Raw genomic sequence first — 18,584 nt, forward strand, 5'->3', positions numbered from 1 at the left:
TTTATTAACTCCTAAAGATAAAGAATAATAATCAGCCTAGTGATTTGTATTGAATACTTCAGAGTTAAAGTTTCTGTCTGTCTCTTTTCTTTTTCACATTCAAATAGTTTTGGGAAAAAGTAATAGTAAATCTAATGTGAGGTCTGAGTTAGCTGTTTCTGAGCCAGCACCTCTCTAGTTTAGTGTCAGATGAGTGTTACCCTTCAAAGTGGCCATCTAGGGAAACTGCATGTCTGTTGCAACAAAGCTTCTGTTCCTTCAACTACTTTTGTAGGTTCTTTCTCAGAAATATTTCATAGCCAGTTTTGGAATTATGAAAGAAAATTAGCCTTCCTGCTCTATTTGGCAAATTAGAAACTTTACTTTTTTTTTTGTCTAAAAAGACGTACAACTTCCTCAACTGACTTCATATTAACTTTTTATTAATTTATGAAGCCATGAGTGCTCTTATGACTCATAAGATCACGGGAGATATCTTATAAAGTAAATCTGTGTAAAGAGCACAAGAACATTGTATACCTCTGTGAAGTAATAGATTAAAAAAAACAACAACAAAAAGCAGGCTGTTGAGACCTGGGTGACTAACTCACCCCCCTTATAAATTTGCATTTTATCTGAAACTGAGTGTAGCGCATTGTGCTCTCCTACAGATGTAAGTTATGGGGTGCCAACTCTAGAGGAAGCGCTTTATTTTTGGGGAAAGAGAGAAAACCATCTGGTACCAGAAAAAGGCCAAAAGTGGGCTCTTTTTAGTACTAACTGAGTGAAAACTAAGAGTCTATATTTAAAATATGACCGTAAAACTACTCTTCTTTTACAATTCTTGGCACCAAAGACTACAGACCTGTTTTGGATCATATACCTGTTTTCAAAGTTGAGATACGCTTCTTTGAGAGAAGTAGCTGAAGCAGTGTTGGTATTTGTTGTTAGAAGGCAGATAGGTTTTACTGTTATTTAAATGAGTTTCTTTAGAGCAAGTCTTACTTTTATTTTGTCTTCGCCTCCATGACTATTAAGAGCTTTTATTTTTTCCTATAAGCCAGGGTTTTAATCGTTTATCTGTAAGGATCACCTTTTATTTACTTTATTAAATATCATAAACATGTGGGGTTTTACGAAACTCTTTTCATCTCTTTCTTTCTTTTTTTTTTTTCCCTCAAAGCTGCACGTCATTGACTCCTGGACCCAACTGTGACCGATTTAAATTGCACATACCATATGCTGGAGAGACATTAAAATGTAAGTAAATGATGACTGTTTTACTGAAAATGTAGATTACAGTGCTAGCTTTTGGACTTTGTGCTTTAGTTGTATTTCTGGCTTTTAGGTATTATTTCTTAAGGTATTTTCATGAGGATTTACCACTTTTTGAAAATTTGTGTTTCAATCTTAGTTCTAGTGAAACTAAGGTAGTCAGCCAGGAATAAGTTGTGATCAAGTGTGCACGCACATGGTATATGTTTTATAGCAAAGGTCAGAAATACAGATGGCTACAAGGCCAGACTGGTAGGTAACATGAATGAGGGAAGGGGGCTGGGTGTGGCAAATTGGGGCATTCCTGTTTCAGCTTGAAGGATTGCCCCTGCTGATTTATTGAGAGAAGATAAGCATCTGAATTTTTATATGAATTCTGTCAGTGTTAGATGTTGGCCACTCTTTCAGAATTACAAGCATTGTGGGCCAGCATTATGCAGGCCAAACCAAATGTGTGTGTGGGCTGCCTTGAGCTTTTGGATCACTGGTTTGTGACTTGTGAATAGTTTGCAATAGTTGTTGGATTTAGTCCACCATCTACACTGTTGGTCTCGGTCGCATCAGCCCTTCTCTGCCATTGTTACCCGTGCTGAAGCTCTAGCCTAGAATGGAAATGATGATAGCTTTGGTTGGCTAGTATAATCTCATCAGGAATTTTCTCTCTTAAACCTGTACTTGTGGTGTACGGGGTATGAAAGTCTCTCTATTCTTACAGAGAGAAATAAAGAACAAAGATGGTGAAGATAGGACAGATGAATGAACAGTGCCTTCGAGACCATGGACTGTGTGTTTTACCATCACAGGCCAGGAGAGGCCACACCTTCATTTTCTGTAGAATCACTTTTTATTAATTTACCAAATGCAACATGAACTAAAAATGTGTGACATGCTGACTTACTAACTTTGCATTATTAGATCATTCTTTGGCAACCATTAAAACACAAAAGAATTTCACCTGGCTGAGGTAGTAGGACAGATTAGATTGCTACTATTTAAAAAAATTGTTAACTAAATTTAAATGAAATGATCAAAAGTAAGTCATTCACATGGTTAGAAATAGAAATAATTCAGTTTTTTATGCATGAAAGCAGTAGTCCTCTGTCCCATTGCTCCTCAGTCCTAGTCCTGTTTCCCAAGGCAACCGCTTAAAAATTGTTAAAATTGTTTAAGTGTTTAGTTCTTTTTGGGATGATCTCCATATGTCTAAATAATATGCTTATGCCTCTTGTTTCTTAACTTATCAGTTTTAGATGTTATCATTTGACTTCCTGCTCTGATACATGTGGCATCAGCCTATTTTCACTGCACCCTTTATCTCTCTCTTCTCCTTTTCTTTAATGCAATTATATAGCCACTGTTAGTTCCTGTTCCTGGTCAGCCTGTAGCTTTAAATTTTTTTTCTTTTCTTTCTTTCTTTTTTTTTTTTTTGAAGGGTTATTTTAAGTGTGGTAAATATGCTTAAAATATTTCTATAGTTAAATGAACAACCCCTAAAAATTCTTAATAAGTGCTTGGCACATGGTTACCACTTAGGCAAAATCTCTATGCAATAGTGATGAGTACTTAGTATGCTTTTATTTAGTTTCCCAGTAACCATGGATAGTGTCTTTTAGCTTCCTACTCTATAAGATGAAGGTATTAGCCCCCGCCCTTCCTTCCATTCCTCTTTCTTCACCTCCCAGCTTTGGTTTTCTATTACTTTCCTTTTGCATTGTCAAGATCAATAACTTGTTGCCTGTTCTAAATCTATAATTGCTGTCCATGCTTTGTCTATAAATTGCTTGAATGATTATCCTGCGTACCTGCTCCTGTAGTTATCACTGTGGGCTTTACTTTTTACTATTCTCTTGGATTTGGCCTCGTAGTGTAGAAACTATGTCTTGAAGATCCTGTGTTTTTAGAATTCTTTCTTGGTAAACAGGTTATCCTGTTATCTTGCTGGAAAAACAGTCTCAAACAGCCTGCTGGGATGCCACTCCCCTCTCCATCCTTCTACCTTTCCTGTAGCCTTGCTGAAGCTTGTATTACCACGGTCATAATTAGGTATCTTAATTTCTAAGAACTCTTTCTCTAGAGCTCTGTTCCTCTTTCACAACTATCTTGTTCTTACTTTATGAATACAGTATATTAAAAGCTTTAAAAGACTATAGAGTTTTGTTGTTTTTTAAAATTTTTTTTTCTGTTTTCTGAATTATTTTGATTTTTCCCTGGGGATTATATTTTTGTTTATCATCTTTTTTTAACCACTGTGATTCTATAGCCTTTCCTCAAATAAAAAGTGGTTATTGGTTGTCCATTTATATTTGAAACACATGATAAAACTCTGATTGGGATTTCTGTATAGGCAAGGCTAATTGAGTATGCGGGTTTTAATGGTGGACAAGCTGAGCAACCCCTATGTATTATGTTTTGGAGTTCAGCTGTTCTAGCTCTCCCCCAAATAGTGTATTCTATTTTTTAAGAAAAGCCCCTGTATTTTTTTCTGGGGATACACATCTGACCACCATGCCATTGAAGAGGGATGGATATATAGATTATAGCACATGGAGATTTTAGTTGATCTCCCTGTTCGTATCCCCATGTCTCATTCTTGCCTCCTCACACCGGATGACTACAAGTTTTTATGGGTTTCCAGAACAGATGGCTTCCTCCTCATCAGTAGCCTCTTCCTCACTTTACTGCAACCAAAGCTTTCTCTGCCCTGTCTCATCAAGTACTACTCCGCCATCTGTATTCTGTCTTCTAGGAATTTGTAGAAATGTCTCATCTACTGATTTGCCACTGTTTTCCCTTCCTCTTTATTCTCCTGTTTCGGATTTTTATCTTTCTATTCTTTCACTATCATTGAATGGGAGGTGGGTCTTAGAAGAGAGAAGAAATAAAAGTTTGTGGTCAGTTCAGTCTTGAGCCAGAAATAATGTGACTTCACATGGATCCTTCTAACTGTATGAGTTTATGTTAGGAAGCATTTACTAATATCCTGTACCCTCTCAATATTGTAAGATTTTCATGGGAAGCCTCTTAATAACATTGGTGATTAGGGTATTTGAACTGGGATTTACCATACAAGTTAGTTATGTCCTATAAAATTATTGCTTGATATCATCATTATATGTTAGGGACTTAATTTAGTCTGAAGAATGCTCTATGATAATTGACTAATAAATAAACTTTGTATGCTGAGATTCTTGCACATTAAGGTGAGTCAAGATTCTAGCCTTAATCAGCCCGTAGCCAAATAGAAGGAAAAGGCAATTGATTATGGAAACTATATTTACCAAAGTTCATTGAATTGGAAGAATGAGGTTTTTTTTTTTTTTTTTCCCTTCTGAAATTCCTGACATTATCCTTTCTTAAGGCTGTTGGCCATATGATTAACTTTAGTTTTGGAACCAAGTTATAGCAGGGGGTGCAGAGCCATGGAAAGATTTGATTAATGGACTAGAGGAAAGTCGTATGTACAAATTCCTTCTAGGCTTTGGAAAGATACAGTGTTTAGGGTGCCATTTCACCCTTTGCTTTAAAAAATTATCTGAAAAACTCTCAAATTCTTACCTTTGAAGTACCCCAGTGCTTCAATATTGGAGGCCAAACGATAAACTTCTTTAGATTTCTAGATGGAAATTGCTTTAAAATATCTATTGAAAATGTGATAGAATCATCAAAAATAAATGAAATTGACTACAGAAATTACAAAACATGAGTCATTCTTCTCTGACTATAGAAATTGAAGAATTTACATAAAGGAAATCAAAACAAAAACCTTTTGAACACATAGTTAATACTCAAGTGAAGATCAGTTGAACCATCTTTACTGGACTATTGTTCTATGCACCTGCCCACCTAAATTTGTTCTTGTCAGTAATTATATAGCAAGGTTGTTTTGTATGATATTTAGGCCATGGCTATTTGAAGTTTCTTTCTTTGTAATTGTACTTATTTATTTCAAAAGTAAATCTGTTTACAGTATTTATACAGTTATCCATTGGTATCCATGGGGGTTTGTTCCAGGAGCCCCTGCAGATACCAAAATCTAATCCAGATACTCAAGACCCTTAAATAAAATGGCGTAATACCGTTGGTCCTCTGTCCCCAAGGGTTTCACATCTATGGATATGGAAGGCCGACTATAAATGTTTCTAAGAGGAGTTTGTTGAGTTATGATGCATCGACAGTAGTAGTAATGTAAACAACCTCTTTTTCTAAAGTTTCCCATTCAAAACTTATGGTGTGTAGTTTTAAACTATAATTTTAACCAAGGCTGCAATCAGTATATTCAGAGCTTATAGTAATTTTACTACATAACTTTAAGCTCAGCAGAGTTAGAGATGGAGTTTTTTTTTTAATTAAATTATATCAGCAGTCCCTAGCACAGTAAAGATACTCGACTAAGTATTTGTTGATAGAATGGGATAAATGCATGCATGTATCAGTGAATCTTAGTGTTCAGATTTTTGTTGGTTGAAGTATAGTGTTGTAACATTCTGTTACTCGTATCAGTTTTTGCCAACAGAAATTCAGTCTTTAGAAGTTATTTATTATACAAGGAATTTGTAATTGGAACATTGCTCTTACCAATTCAGAAAACAGGAAGGACGTACTGTACTTTGCAGATTTGGAGTCTGTTTCCATTCTGTCTTTATATATTCTACTCTGCCTTCTCAAAGCGGATTAATGAAAATGGTATGTAACAAATTTTATATTTTGGAATATTTTATATATTATACAACAGTTCTTCTATAAATAAGTGTTTTATCTATGGATAAAGGAAACTTTGCAGTTAATGATAGTAAGAATGAGAGGCAGAAGAGATGGCATATTTCTACCCATGAATTCATGAATTGATTCCTACAGAATTACCCACATTCAAAATGAAATAATTGAAATCAAAAAGCCCAGAAGATCACAGTAAATTAGGAATGATGTTATTCTTTTCTCAGCTCTTTTATTGTGAAGAGACAACTGTTGGGCAGTAAAAGAGTTGCCAATTTGTGTAAGATTCTCATGGAAAATGTCAAAGGATATCTGAATTAAAGAGAAGCCCTTGAATTTCATGATTGTAGAAGAGCCAACTGGTAGTTACTTAAAGAGGATCGGAAAAGTGAATCTTCAGTGGTCAAATTGATTTAAATAAAACATGTATTACGGTCTAGAATGGTGCCACTAGAACTAGAGTGAAAATATACCAGATATGTCGAAGTTCACAGAGGAAGATAATGAACTTCATATAAATGCATATTTGTGAAAATAGTCACACTCTGTAGCATTTAATTCTTGAAGAAATTAATGTGTTTGTGTTTTTGTGTATCCTCCTTAAATAGGGAAGGGAGTGAGGCTGTTTTGCTCATGTTTTATTTCTAATCTCTGCCTTACTGCCTGGCATTTAGAGGGGCTAAGTAACTGTGTGGAATGAATGGACCATGTTCATTGTTTGGATCTGACAATGATGAGGTTTGATGAGGAAGTGACAGAACTCTGAAATATCCTCAATTTTCCAAGTTTTTTGAATAACACTATTAGGTAACTCTAAAGAGAGATAATTGAAATATTTCAAGTTATATCAAGCAAGTCTGCAGCCAGGAATCAAATGGTTTCCTAACATTGGTTTCAAATTTGAAATTATCATTTGTTTAAAATCTGTATTTTTCATACTAACAATTTATTTTAATCAAGGACTGTTTGGTTATAAGAAACCCATTGGAACAAACATAGAAAGTTTGTTTGTCTTTATAAGGAATTAAGTGAATTCCATGGTGCCCAAGGGCAGGAAGTATAGCCAGGCCTCATAGGGACTTGAAGGATGGTAGACATGATGGCAGCCAGTCAGCAGCATCTGTGCCCTTGTGAGTATTTTTCTCCTGCAACATATTTTATTGTCACTTTATTCTTTCTCCCCTCCCCCAGATTTCTCTGTTTCTCCTCATGTAGAGTAGAAATGGCTTCGTGAGCACCCTACGTTGTGACTAAGTTCAAGGACCACCTAGAGATAGCCTGTGTTCTTTGAGTTTAAATTCCTGAGAGAGGGGATCTGATTGACAGCGTGGTCTGGGTGTCCATTTGTGATCCATTCATATGGCCAAGAGTTCTGGTTCAGGTATTATCATGGTTCCTAGAGGCCAATTTCAGCACAAAGTAAGCATGGGCTGGGCAGGTACCCAGAGAGGTATCTATTGCACTGTTTCAGGAGTTCTTTCTAAAGAGCTTCCAGATGAAACTAGAGACATTTTCCCTTTGTCTTTAACAATAGAAGCAATGCCATTGTTTATTATCTGAGAAGAATGATGAATATTTCAAAGCCATTTGTGACAGAGTCAAGAAGTCATGTCAAAAAATTATCTCTAAAGGTTTTGAAGTTGAAAGTCTTTCCCAGAGGAAAAGCCTTTTTTCCCCCAGAGGAAAAAGTGAAAAAAAAAAAAAAAGATTATGATTTGGATAATATAATTTCTCCCTCATGTCTTCAGAGGAGCAGTATAAAATTACAGTTCATTTCCAAGACTTCAGTACTGCGCCACTAAATTTAAATTTGTATTTTTTGGAGAATGATTACAACAAAATGAAACCAATCTTAGAACTGCTACTTAAATAGGATGCATCATTTAATTAAAAGTGGTCAAATATACACAAATATTTTTATAGACACATTGCAAATAGTGTTCCAGACCTTTGGCTTTACTGAATCTTGAAATTCAACTTCATTTTTGATCCTATCTCAACTGGTTTGGTGGGATGTGTGTGTGTGCGCGTGCGTGTATGCGCACATGCACGTGTGCACAGCGTTAACACAGTGCTTCTTGCATCTCAGGTGTATTACATATTACTTTGTTTTAGCCCAGTCAGCATAGTAAACTCAGAATGCTCTTTTTTCCCTGCTCTTTGTCCTCTAAAGACAGACTTGTGTAGCACTGAGTAAAGACACTCGGGGCTTGGCAGTGATGTCTGTCAAACAGAAACTAAGCACCAAACTGGTAGCACCAGAAGGTCCTAGTGGTGTTGTGGGGTTTGTTGCGTCAGCTGAAAGAGATATTAAGGTTCTGTTGATTTAATCTTATCTATGAGAATTTTGCACTTTTCTTGGTTTGTTATTCTACCTTTTATTTTGAACTTTGGCCAGTTAGTCGAAAAGCTGGCTGCTGTGGCTATAGCTGTTGGCAGTTTTGTTGGGATGACAGTATTATTTTATGAAAAATTTCTTGTATTGTTTAAAATAGATAATTTATTCAGAAAACATTAATTAAGTAGTTTTTCTGCTTTAATCCTTTCCCACTTCCCTTCAGGATTTTACTGACTGAATCCCTCAGCCTAGCATTCAGGCTGTCACAGTCTGCCCTTCCAGCCTCTCCGTCACCCCCTCATTGGAGCTCAGGGGACAACAAACCGAGTCAAAAGCCCGTACAAGTGATTTGCTCGTTATAATTTCCAAATATTCTGCCTTTCCTCTTTCTGCTTCTGTTTACACTGTTTGGGCTTCACTAGGATGGACCAAAGCAATAGCAAGATGGTCTATTTCCTGACATAATTGGTTCTTCATTTGCCTTCAGCAACCTGCCGCTCTGATGGTTGTGCTGTCTGGGAGGCTTCTTGGCCAGTGCTCTTCTGATCTCCGAGAGTACCTGCAAGGAGAGTAGGAGTGAACCATTTTTACTATGACTTGTGATAGTTGAGTTAAGTAAAAAGCTGGACATGAAGTCCAGGGATTTTGTATTTTGCGTCATGCTGAGAGGCATGATCACTTCCCTTGGTAGCATAGTTCATTTTACTTTATTTTTGTCTTTTAAAAAGATTCGTTTACTTAAAGATTATTATTATCTAGCGCTCAAGGTATTTTTAGAGGCTAATTAGGGAAGCAGGTCACCTTTAATTTAGTGAATGTTCAAAAAAATGCTCATTGAAAGGCAAGTAAGAAGTGCTAATTTTGTGGATTAGACATTAACTCTCCCTCAGATTTTGAGGATTCCTTTGTCTTGGCATTTCAGAATGTTTTTTTCTTGGAATTCATGGAATGTTAGAAAAAGTTTTAAGAATAGCAACTAATTTTATTAAAAATTTGTGAAGTCAGCTTAGTTATAGCTAACTATATATATACATTCTGACTTGATGGTGATTATAGTTTTTTACAAAATGATATGACTGCTAAAACTAACTTACTGAGCATATATTTTATAGTTATACTTATTTATATACACGTTCTCATTTAATCACACAGTCACTTTGAAATAGAAATTCATATCCCATGTTTTTATATTAAATTTATGGAAGTATAATTTATATAAAATAAAATGTATCCATTTTAAAACAGTTTCATACATTTTGGCAGTTATAAAAAGCTCTTTAACTACACTACAGTCAGGATACAGAACATTTTCATCCCCCAAAGATAATAGAACATTTTTTTCCCTTCACAAATCAGTCCCTTCCACCACCATCCCCAACTCCTGATCCTTATCCTCTCTCTAAAATTATAAAACAGTTCTGTTTTTGAATTTCATGTAAGTGGAATCATATACTATATAGTTTTTGGTATATGGCTTCTTTCATTAGTATAATATTTTTGAGATTCATACATATTATTCCTTATATCAGTACTTTGTTCCTTTTATTGCCAAATAGTAAAACATTGTATAGATATACTACAGTTTTTTTTTTTAATTCACTCATCTATTGAAGAATGGTTGTGTTATTTCCAGTTTTTGGCTAGTATGAATAAAGCTGCTATTAAGTTTTTGTACATGTCTTTTTGTGGAAATATGTTTTCATTTTCTTGGGTAAATAGCTAGGGGTGCAATCACTGTGTTGTAAGCTAAATGTGTGTGTTTAACTTTGTAAGTATTCGCTGAAGTGTTTTCCAAAGTGGTTGTACTGTTTTACATTCCTACTAGCAACTTATGAGCTACCTAGTCATTCTCTGTTCTTACCAACATTTGGTATTGTTGGTCTTTTAAATTACATCTAGTCTAGTGGATGTGTAGAGGTATCTTATTGTTTTAATTTGCATTCTCATGTGCTTGTTGGCTATTTATGCATCTTTTGTTCAGTGTCTGTTCAAATGTTTTGCTTAATGTTTTAATTAGATTATTGGTCTTTTCATTGAGTTGTAAATATTCTTTATATAGTCTAGAAAGAAGTTGTTTGTCAGTTTGTTAGTGTTCTCTTATAGTCTGTGGCTTCTTTTCACTTTCTTAATGGTGTCTTTCCAAGAGCACAAGTTTTTAACATTGACGAAGTCCAATTTAACTGGTTTTTTTAAATTATTATTATTATTGTTAATGCTTTTGGCTTCTTGCCCAAGAAATCTTTGCTTGAAGGTCTCAAAGATTTTCTCCTGGAGGTTTTATATTTTTACCTTTGATATTTTGGTCTGTGATCCATTTTGAGTTAACTTTGACCATATGTATGTTAGTTAATCATTTAGGTGTAGGTCCATTTCTGAACTTTACACTTTATTCCACTGATTTGTCTTTTCTTATGTGAATATAACACTGCCTTGATTATTACAGCCTTATAGTAAATCTTTAAATCAGTTACGGTAAGTCCTACTACTTCTTTTTCAAAGTTATTTTGCCTATTCTAGGTCCTTTATATTTCCATAGAAATTTTAGAATCGGCTTGTCAAATGTCTACAAAAATTCTGCTGAGGCTGCAGTGATCTGGAGGTCAGTTTGTGGATAATAACATTGAGTCTTCCAGTGGATGAAAATGATAACCTCTCCATTTAGTTCTTCTTTAATGTCTTTCAGTATTTTGTAGTTTTTACTGAACAGGTTTTGTACAAATTTTGTTAAATTTACCTCTGAATATTTTTGATGCTAATTGGTAGTATATGTATTTCTCTTTGTTGCTAATCTATTGATATAATTCCCCTACATTTCTTTTTCTTGCCTTAGTGACCTGACTAGAATCTCCTACAAATTGCTGGATTCAAGTGATGAGAACAGACATTCTTGCTTTGCCAGATTTTAGGGGAAAAGCAGATAGTCTTTTACCATTAAGTATAATGTTGGCTGTATATTTTTCACAGGCTCTGTTTATCAGTTTGAGGAAGTTCCTCTCTATTCGTAGTTACTTGAGAGTTTTTCATTCTGTTTTGTTTTAAAATCAAGAATGGATGTTGTATTTTGGTAAATACTTTATTCATCAATTCACACTTTATTCATGTGGTTTTTAAAAATTTTTATTAATATGGTGGATCTCATTGACTGACTTTTGAATATTCAACTTACCTTATATCTCTGATAAAAACTCCAGTAGATCATGATGCCTTTATATATGTTGTTGGATTCAACCTGATAAAACTGTTTAGAATTTTGCATTTGTGTTCATGAATGTTATTGGTTTGTAGTTTTCTTTTCATGCTTTTTATTGGTTTTAGCATCATAGCAAAACTGACTTCAGAATAGAATGAGTTGTGAAGTGAACCCTTTTCCTCAGTTTTTGGGAATGGTTTGTGAAGAATTCATATTATTTCTTCCTTAAATGTTTGGTGGAATTCTCCAGTGAAACCACTTTAAAGTACAGGTTACATTTTCTTAATAGATATAGAATTTAGTTCATCTACTTCATCTCGAGTGTTGGTAGTTTGTATTTTTAAAGGAATTTGTCCATTTCATCCAAGTTGCTGAATTTATTGGCATAACCTTTTTCATAATAGTGTTTCTTTTTTTAACATGTAAAATTTGTAATATAGTCACATCTGTTTTTCCTGATATGGGTAATTTGTTTCTTCTCCCTTTTTTCTTTTTATCAGTCTGGCAAATTTTTCAATTTTATCTTTTCAAAGAACCAGCATTTGTCTTCATCCATCTTTTCTGTTGTATTTCTATTTTCTATTTCATTGATTTCCATTCTGATCTTTAATATTCCTTTTTTCTCTTTGAATTTTCTTGCTCTTCTTGTTCTAGTTTACTAAGTGGAGACTGAGGTCACTGATTCGAGATCTTTCTTCTCTAATATAATGCTATAAATTTCTATCTAAGCACTGCTTTAGCTGTATCTCACAAGACTAGATCTGTTGTACTTTCATTTTAATTCATCACATTTTCTTGTTTCCCTTTTAATTTCTTTTTTTTTTGACTCAGGTTGTTTAGAAGTGTGTCATCACATTTTCTTATTTTGCTTTTGATTTCTTTTTTTTTTTTTTTGACTCATGGACTATTTAGAAGTGTGTCATTTAGTGTCCAGAATTTTCTAGATTTTTCAAATATCTTTCTTTCATTGATTTTGAATTTGGTTCCATTATGGTCAGAGAACATACTTTGAATGACTTACACCCTTTAAAAATTTATTGTGACTTGTTTGATAGGTTCCGATATGGGTTGTCTTACTAGTAAATGTATAGCATCTTGTAAGGGTACAAAGTTGCTGTCAATATATGCCTTCAGTTTATTAATTATCTTTGTATCTTAGGGTGATTCTCTTTTTTTTTTTTTTGCAAGATTATGGTACTGGCAATAATGCCTTCATATCAGAAAAGAGGGGCTTATAGCTTTTCAGAGCAGGTGAAGCAGAAATTTAAAAATTCTGGTCTGACCTAAGAATGAAAGCTACTTAGGAAAGCAGGTTCTTAGTGGAAGTGTATGGACCGCCCAGATATGCTTCTGTTTCTTTTGAACTAGTCCTTTTTCTTTATTATTTTGACCCTTAAGGACATTGAGCTGCCCTCATCTCTAGCATATTTCAACAAAATTTAGCGTAAGACCTTTTGGGACATTTGATGGCCATTCCAGATGGTGCAGGCACTGCGGGTCATGTCATGTTGCACAGCAGGCTTGTTTTATTATCTGATTGCTGTTCTCCACTGATTTTCACTGGATCATTAGTCTGCTCTGGGGGAAATAATTGAGATTTCATATTTCCCTTCTCCCAGAAGATATGCATGTCAAAATTTCCTAGTATGTGACATCGTTCATATTATTAACTTGTATATATCGATTCTTAATAAATCAGTCTCTCTTTTTATATTTATATATGTGGCAGATATGGCTCTTCTATTTCTACTGAAATTAAAAAGTGAGACTTCTGTCTGATATGACCAGCCTAATTCTTCATAGAACAGTTCCTTTAATACTCTTCCCAGGCTGCTGTCAGACCTGCAGTTTATTGAAATCTTTCTTCACATTTCCAGAGTCAGACAAAATCTTCTGATTCTTCGGTTGGTTTTATATCAGCATATAAAAAAGAAAAGCAGCAGTGGTTTTACCCCTCACATCTCCCTTCTGATGCCATTCACATTAATACCATTAGTAACAACCCCACCAAATAAATAAATACCTAAATAAATAAATAAAATTTTGTTTTTCTTCTGCCTTTGGCTACTGGGCTAGGTTGTAAAAGGAAGAGAACAAAATGTATTAGCAGGATCCCGTCTTTAGTGATGGGGAGTGAGAGCCATTAAAAAAAATAAACCAGTTAACAAAAAATATGGCAAAATAGGAAGGTGGATGCTAAGAGGATTTAGGAAGTTCCAGGGAGTTTTACAGATATGAGATTTTATGTGAAGACCAAATACATCTAACTTGTGGGAGAGATGAAGGGGCAAGGGAAGCGAGAGTTAGCTTGAGGAGCAAGAGAAAGGAATTAAAACATTTTTTTTTCATGTACTCTGAATGAAATTTATATTTTCCCTCTTCTTGGGCCTGAGAAATCAGACTTTTCCTATTATTATCATTCTCTCTGGGAAATCCTGTTTGATAGTGGTGCTGTAAACCTAAATCGATGTGGTTGCATTCAGCGTATAGAAAAGTTCCAACTCATCTCTAGTTAGTTCTCCCTTTGTACTTATGCCTAAACTACTCCATCTGGAGAAGTGCCAATTTGCCACTAAATTTAAATAAATAAGAACATTTCTCATCAATAGGGGTGGCAAATTTAGCCCCTCTTTAGAGCACTGAGCAATTTATGACCATATGTTAAATACCATAAAACAGCTTTAAAGACTTGGTCCCTGGCCATTGCCAGATTGCACCGTAGGAGTACGCAGCACTGTGAGGGCTGGGAATGCTTCCTTCGGCCCTTGGAGGGCTCAGTAACTCACTGATGTCACAGCCAGAGAGGCCTGTTTTCAAACATTCCCTTCATAAAGGTGAAATACAAAAAGATTCCCTTTTGGCATTTGGGTGCAAAGAAGGCAAGACTTCTTTTTGATTCTGAAGGGTCAAAATTAGTATGGAAAGTGTTGTGTGGGAGAATGAGTAACTTGGCATCAGTGAGCCCAGAAGGCAGGTCTAGGAATAGGTAAGAGATATCCTACTCATTCTTTTTCTTGGAGCATGAACTGGACTTTTATAAGGCATAAGCAAACCAAATACCACATGTTTCTCCATCGTTTTCTTTTGGCCAACTCTCATGGAATTAATATTAATGTTAAAAACAATTTTTAAAATTTCGCCCTATAGGGCTGCCAATTATAAGGATGTCTTTTCTTCCAGGAGTGTGACTCATTATTTGGTGAACTCCAAATATTAGTTTTTCTTCTTACCATCATCACAGCCTGTGAATCATTTATGGCATTCCGTGGGCTCATGGCTGAGAAAATGAAGGTGTGTGCCAGCAAACATGTGATTGTTGGTCAAGTAAGTGCAGTAGGACCTTAGATGGACTTTTAATACATGTGAGGAAACCACTGGTTCAGGCATGGGGCAGTGTTATTAAATAGGAATAGGCACCAAGAAGCTTTGTATAGTATCTTTCTGAGTGTTCTCTTTGAAGGATAACTCTTCCTATAAAGGAAGAGATGAAATTTGGCTGTCAAAGGCCCAGGATTCCTAGCCTTCTTAAATGTACACGTGCCAGCCTGAGGGCTGATTTCCTGTCGGTTCCTGTGTGGTTTGCACTACATCCTCTTTGCAACAGATAAGTATTTTAGGTCATCTATCATAGCTGCTACCCTGTAAATTCTTGGTGGTTTGATCTCAATTTGCAGAAGGCAGATGGCATGCTTCTCTAGGAAGTGCAGCGGGAGAGCTCCAGTCTCCCTTTTCCTAAGGCCAGGAAGTAAACTATTGTTATTCATCATTGCTTTTTCCTTTGCAAGAACAAAAATCTTTAAACTTTGGCAAATTCTAAAAGTGCTTGGTAGCAGTTTGAAATTACCCTTTCCATTTTGTTGGTCTAGGGCAAAACTTGAGTGATCTTTGACATCATTTATTAACCTTGCCTGGTTTTTCCTTAACACAGGTATGTATGCATTAGTAGAAGTTTTCCCCCTATTGCAAATGAAGTCATGCTTAATCTTCAGAGTCACATCAGGGTGCCTTGTTTTATTTTGGCTTTGATTTTCAAGGATAATCTAATAACTTAGGCCATGCTATTGCCCAGTTATTTCTTCTGTTTTTCTTTACTTTAACAGCGGGAATTTTTAACTCCTGTTACCAGCATCCATTAAGACTGTTCACTTTGGATATGACTTAAGTATTTGCATTAGATTTTCACTCTCTGGTGGGGAGGGATAGCTCAAGTGGTAGAGCACTTGCTTAGCATGCATGAGGTCCTGGGTTCAATCCCCAGTACCTCCTCTAAAAATAAATAAACCTAGTTACCTCCCCCACCAAAATAAAATAATTAAATAATACTATAGTAAATAAAACATAAGGTTATTAAAGATTTTCACTCTCTGGAACACAGAGATAATTTAAAGCACATTTCTTCACTAGTTAATGTAAAGATAAATATCATTTTTGTTGTTCTAATTTGTCATGCTGTAGTGGATGAACTATATTGTGGAGTTTAGAAAAGAGCAATTTTCTTCCTTTCTTATGACTCAGAGGTCACATTTTGGCAACTTGGTTTTATTCATGTAGAATAGGAATTACCTTTAGCCCAGTTCATCTAAGAGAAGAACCTGTTTATAAAGAGAATACAGACTCATGCATGAGTTATTTTAAATGGAATCCGTAACAGCCTGTCCTGGCACACATCATTTCTACTTCTGACTCGTCTTCTTTTCATCTTTATAAAAAACCCCATCTTCTGTAAGGTTCAACACCAATAGTGTAGCTCTTGGGTTTTATGTCTGCGTGTGTGTGTTCTTAAGATGAATGAAGGGAAAGGAAAGATAAGTTGTGCTGCTTTACAGAAAAAGAGTGAACTTTCTGAAGGTGGATTTTTTTGTCAGTTCATGGATATCAGGCAGTATCATCATAAAAACAGCTCAAATCCTTAGGTAATGCACTAAGATAGCATGAAGGAGGAAATTTGGATTTCAAGACATAGGAAAACTTGTTATCCAGATTATTTATATCCAATCAAATCTGTAGTTCCTGAAATAACATACTGTTAAACTCTACCAGCAGAATCCCTGTGATCTCTAAGGTCTGTATGACCCGCATGGAAGCTGATCAGGAAATGTTTGTTTATTAAAGTGAGTGAAACCAGAGCACTAAAAGATTACATCTTATGTGGGAAGTCTTAATTGGAAAAATATTATCAATGGGACTTTCAGTAGGACAAGGGGTATCTGAAAATTTGAGAAAGAGTGCCATGGTTTCTGCATCAGAGACAGGGAAAGAGAACTCTGAAGGTTATATACATCTACAGGTTGACATGCATATTTAGAAAGAACCAGGAAAAAGACTCACAAAACTGGTTTTGCCAGCACTTGGGCTGCAATAGGATGAAAGGACTTTACTTTGTAAAGAACAATTCTGAATGGATTAATCCCTCATTATAGAATGATGAGTATAGAACATTAGAAAGAAAGGAATAAATTGAGTTTTTCCCGAGAGTAGCAGAACTTTTGATTCTGTCAAAGGATCTCATAGGCATATCATGAAATGATTAATTAGACATGAAATATGTTGCTTGACAGTATGCCTGAAGTCTGTCATGACTAAAGAATGAATGCTACTTAATGTTGAAATCAGACAATTTGGTCATCTTAATGTAGAGCAAATTGCAAAATTGTTTCATCTCCAGTTAATTTTTTTTTATTGTTCTTATTTTCCTGTTTCTCCTCTTTCTGTTTTTCTAAGTGTAATTTCACTACTCTTGGGTAAGACAAGTTACCTGCAGTTGCACTCAAACATCAGAGCTTTTGCCTGCTTTAGCAGGGTTAGCCATCTCCTGTAGAAAGGAAAGAGAAGAATCCATGAATCTCAAAGCACTTTCACATATCCAGTTGTCCAGTCATTACAGAGTACCTCCTCAGTCCAGATTCTGAAGCCCGGTATTTGAGGGACATCATTGTTTGGCACCATCATAACCTTTTCAGCATTCTCTTCTCTCTCTATCCCCTTCTTTGCTATAAACCAGGTTACTTGGACATCTGTCCCTAACCTTTTCAGCTCTCTCCTCTACTCTCCCTTCTGAATATCTTGTTCCATTGTAGTCTGGTCATCATTCCTTGGGCACATAATTTGCTTTCTACCCCCTAAGCTTTGCAAATTCCTTTACTCTTGCTTATAATTACCTTCTCAGATTTCTTTGTTTATCTCAGGCTACTATGGACAGCACTAAAAGTAGACGTTTTAAGAAAGAACTGATTAGACTGAGCATGATTTTAAACTGAAACAAAGCAGTCAGTGAAGTAGGAGACTGTGGCGTATTGTCCAGAGATGGCCCCAATGATATCTCCTGTCCTACCTGCTCTTCTGTGCTGTGTGTGACCTTGCCACTCCTCACTCAAGAGTTGGAAAATAACTTTCCTCCCCTTGAATCTGTGTGGCTGTGTGGGCTTGTGACTATTTTGACCAATAGAATGAGATGCAAATACTGCTGTAAGACCTCTGAGGCTGGATCATAAAAGGCAATTCAGCTTCCATCTTAGCAGGAAGACTTGTGCTCAGAGCCTTTGGCAAAAGAAGTCGAAATGACTACTTCAAGGTTGCCATGCTGTCAGGTAGCCGAGCCACATGACTAGTTTGCATGTAGGCACTGCAGTTGGCAGTTCTTGCCTTCGAGTTACCCCAGCCCAGGCACCAGATGTGTGAGTGGAGCCATACTGGACCCTTCAAACTAGCTGTCCACCAGCTGAATCCCACTGAGTGATCTCAGTCAATGCTGTGAAGAGCAAAAGAATCGTTCTGCCCGTAATTCTAACCCACAGAATCTGGAGCATAATAAAATGGGGGTCGTTTAAAGCCTCTGAGATTTGGGGTCGTTTAAGTAGCATTAGTGATTAGAGTACAGACCCTGAAGAATACGAGTGGAACAAGAGCCTGGAGGAGGTGGAAGAGGTGGGACAAGAGCAGAGATACAGAGGTTGTCTCTGGAGGGAGAAGGAAAAGACAAAAGGGGTGAGAAAGAAATGGGTAAATTTTGAGGAGAAAGGGTGGTAAATTCACATTGATGGTCTATTATTCATTATGTAGGTAAATATATGAATATATATTTGAATATCC

The 18,584-nt window shown here is 35.8% G+C and overlaps 1 protein-coding gene across 6 annotated transcripts in view; it reads left to right on the forward strand.

Annotated features, from left to right (window-relative positions):
* BABAM2 (BRISC and BRCA1 A complex member 2) overlaps positions 1-18,584 on the forward strand; it is a 444,883-nt gene that overhangs the window by 121,480 nt on the left and 304,819 nt on the right. For all 6 annotated transcript variants that reach the window (XM_032497262.1, XM_032497261.1, XM_032497260.1 and 3 more), the window contains exon 3: positions 1,163-1,239. In XM_032497262.1, coding sequence (XP_032353153.1) covers positions 1,163-1,239 — 77 coding nt within the window. The remainder of the gene's footprint in view (positions 1-1,162; positions 1,240-18,584) is intronic.

The sequence above is a fragment of the Camelus ferus genome, chromosome 15, assembly GCF_009834535.1.
Source record: "Camelus ferus isolate YT-003-E chromosome 15, BCGSAC_Cfer_1.0, whole genome shotgun sequence".
Classification (NCBI taxonomy): domain Eukaryota; kingdom Metazoa; phylum Chordata; class Mammalia; order Artiodactyla; family Camelidae; genus Camelus; species Camelus ferus.